Source organism: Stegastes partitus, unplaced genomic scaffold, assembly GCF_000690725.1.
Source record: "Stegastes partitus isolate 25-593 unplaced genomic scaffold, Stegastes_partitus-1.0.2 Scaffold598, whole genome shotgun sequence".
Taxonomy (NCBI): Eukaryota; Metazoa; Chordata; class Actinopteri; family Pomacentridae; genus Stegastes; species Stegastes partitus.
The window spans coordinates 22,358-25,463 of NW_007578329.1; the positions used below are offsets into that span (position 1 = coordinate 22,358).

The following is a 3,106-nucleotide window of genomic DNA, read 5'->3' on the forward strand; positions in this document are numbered from 1 at the left end:
ACAAAGAAGCACAAAAGTAGCACAACAAGACCCCAAATGACCACAAAGACTCAGTTTGTGTCTCTTTGTCTTTGTGGAAACAGAACTGAGACAGTAAACGTGTCGGAATAACCAAAAGCAGAACCTGAATGAGGCTGACAAGCTCAGACTGTTGATAGAAAAAGGGACGTTTGTGTGTTCACAGAAGCAGGGAAAGTTTCCAGCATGAAATCTGTACAATAAACAGACTGGAGCCACGGCGGCGTTTGTTTTATCAACTCTGTCTCTCTTGTAAACAGCATGAAGTGAAGTCAGCAGCAGCAGCACGCTGTTCAATCTGTTGCAGCGATTACATTTCACACATGCATGCTCTGATTGGTCGCCTGCAGGTCAGACAGGTGCAGGGAACAACTGGGCTAAAGGCCACTACACCGAGGGGGCGGAGCTGGTGGACTCGGTGCTGGACGTGGTGAGGAAGGAGTGCGAGCACTGCGACTGTCTGCAGGTAAACTCTGGGTTTCAGATTCACTGTTTGGCTTTAACCCATTCAGTGTTTCCTCTGTTAACAGCTGAAGGCAGCATAACTCCCTTGACTGTGTTTCTAAAAGATGAACAAACAACCAGGTTTGTGATCATTTAATCAGGAGTTTGTACCACAAAGCTCACACAGGATGAATCCTGCTGACTGCAGTGATCAGCGCTCTTACTACGGTGTCTTAAATGTCACACAAAATGACATAAACTGACCACAAACAGACACAAAAGGGCCTCAAAGTGACACAAAATGACTACAAAGAGACACAAATCAACTGCAAAAAGACATGAAATTACCACAAAAAGATGCAAAAGACCACAGAGACACAAAAAATAAAGACCAAAAAGTGACACAAATCAACCACAGAGAAACATGAAATGACCAAACAGGAACTCAAATGACCAAAGAGTGGCAAACTTCTTACACAGAGGTAGAACGTGGCCACAAAAAGAAGCAGAAAGATGACAACCAGACAAAATGACGGCAGAGAGACTTGCAATTACCACAAAAAAACTACAAAGGGAATCAAAATAAACATACAAAAGGACAAAATGATCACAAAATGACCACCAAGAGACACAAAAAGACAGAAAAGTGCACGATTTCCAAACTGCACCTTGAGCAGCACCATCAGGTCAACACATCAGTCTGCCCAATACGTTGGGTTTTGACCAAACACCTGCAGAACTCATAATATTTCCCTCCTAAACATGCTCATCGCTGCAGGGTTTCCAGCTGACTCACTCTCTGGGCGGCGGCACCGGCTCCGGTATGGGCACCCTGCTGATCAGCAAGATCCGGGAGGAATACCCCGACCGCATCATGAACACCTTCAGCGTCATGCCCTCGCCCAAGGTACGAGGAGGAAACCCGCAGCGGCCGTTTCCATCTTTAGTTTCTGTGAGTTTTGACTGTTACCTCACCGGCCTTCCTTTGGTTTCCAGGTGTCGGACACGGTGGTGGAGCCCTACAACGCCACCCTGTCGGTGCACCAGCTGGTCGAAAACACCGACGAGACCTACTGCATCGACAATGAGGCCCTGTACGACATCTGCTTCCGCACCCTTAAGCTGACGACGCCGACCTACGGTGACCTCAACCACCTGGTGTCGGCCACCATGAGCGGCGTGACCACCTCGCTCCGCTTCCCCGGACAGCTCAACGCCGATCTCCGCAAGCTGGCCGTCAACATGGTGCCCTTCCCCAGGCTGCACTTCTTCATGCCGGGCTTCGCGCCGCTGACGGCGAGGGGCAGCCAGCAGTACAGAGCGCTCACCGTCCCGGAGCTCACCCAGCAGATGTTCGACGCCAGGAACATGATGGCGGCCTGCGACCCCCGTCACGGACGCTACCTGACCGTCGCCACCGTCTTCCGTGGGCCCATGTCCATGAAGGAGGTGGACGAGCAGATGCTGAACGTCCAGAACAAGAACAGCAGCTACTTCGTGGAGTGGATCCCCAACAATGTGAAGGTGGCCGTCTGCGACATCGCTCCGCGGGGGCTCAAGATGGCCGCCACCTTCATCGGCAACAGCACGGCCATCCAGGAGCTGTTCAAGCGGATCTCGGAGCAGTTCTCGGCCATGTTCCGGCGGAAGGCCTTCCTGCACTGGTTCACGGGCGAGGGCATGGACGAGATGGAGTTCACGGAGGCGGAGAGCAACATGAACGACCTGGTGTCCGAGTACCAGCAGTACCAGGACGCCACCGCCAATGACGGCGAGGAGAACTTTGAGGACGAGGAGGACGAGATCAACGACTGAAGCTCTGAGAGAACAGAAGCCGAGGTGCTCGGAAACATTTGGACAAACAGTTGGCGGCGACATTACTTTGGTTTTAGGATTGTCTCCGCAGTAAATGACAAATTGACCACAAAGAGACACAAAATGACTTTTCTGGGTTGTTTTTATGAAGACCGTGGCTTTCCTTTTTTTTTTTCCAAAGAAGCTGTTATTCCTGTTTCTTTTAAATATACTAATAGAATATTAGACAAAGACAAATTTACCAACTAGTTAGTCCAAAGTGAAAATATGGTGAATAAATGTCTCAACGTCCAAGACAAACTTTAGCAACTGAACCATTCGTTTACCTTGATTCAATCACGCTCTGAATTTGGTTTCATTTTGAAGCTGTTTTTTTTGTAGGACAATGACTGCAGTGTCTGAACTTAGCCAAACCTTATCTCGTTTCAGGAACGCTGAGGAATACAACGTGCTCGGCGGTACACCGAAGCTGTTTGGTTAAAATAGCTTTTCCCCTTTTTGTACTGTGCTTTGGTGTGTTTGTTGTTTTCAAGCTGTGATTTCTGTACCTGTGAGCACATCTTTATTGGGTGAATAAAGGTGGAAATAAAAGCTTCCTTAAAGGCCTTTCGGTGTCACACGTGTGCCGTCTGTGTGTTCAGTGGGTTGATGCTGAAGTTCGGAGAGTGCGTCAGGACATGATGTGGCCGTGGTATCAGCATCTGGACCCGTGCTACAGATGTTTTGAAGCAGAGAGCAAACACGTTCTGTTTCGGTCCACAGCTGGATGGTCCAACCTTCCCGTGGAGGATCATCGTGGCGACTAGAGGAGGGTCTGCGGCTACCATCA

The 3,106-nt window shown here is 49.5% G+C and overlaps 1 protein-coding gene across 1 annotated transcript in view; it reads left to right on the forward strand.

Annotated features, from left to right (window-relative positions):
* The window catches only part of tubb6 (tubulin, beta 6 class V), a 5,926-nt gene extending 3,043 nt beyond the window's left edge, over positions 1–2,883 (forward strand). The window contains exons 4-6 of the mRNA XM_008289187.1: positions 369–484; positions 1,241–1,369; positions 1,459–2,883. Coding sequence (XP_008287409.1) covers positions 369–484; positions 1,241–1,369; positions 1,459–2,277 — 1,064 coding nt within the window. The 3' untranslated portion in view covers positions 2,278–2,883. The remainder of the gene's footprint in view (positions 1–368; positions 485–1,240; positions 1,370–1,458) is intronic.
* The last annotated feature ends 223 nt before the right edge of the window (positions 2,884–3,106 follow it).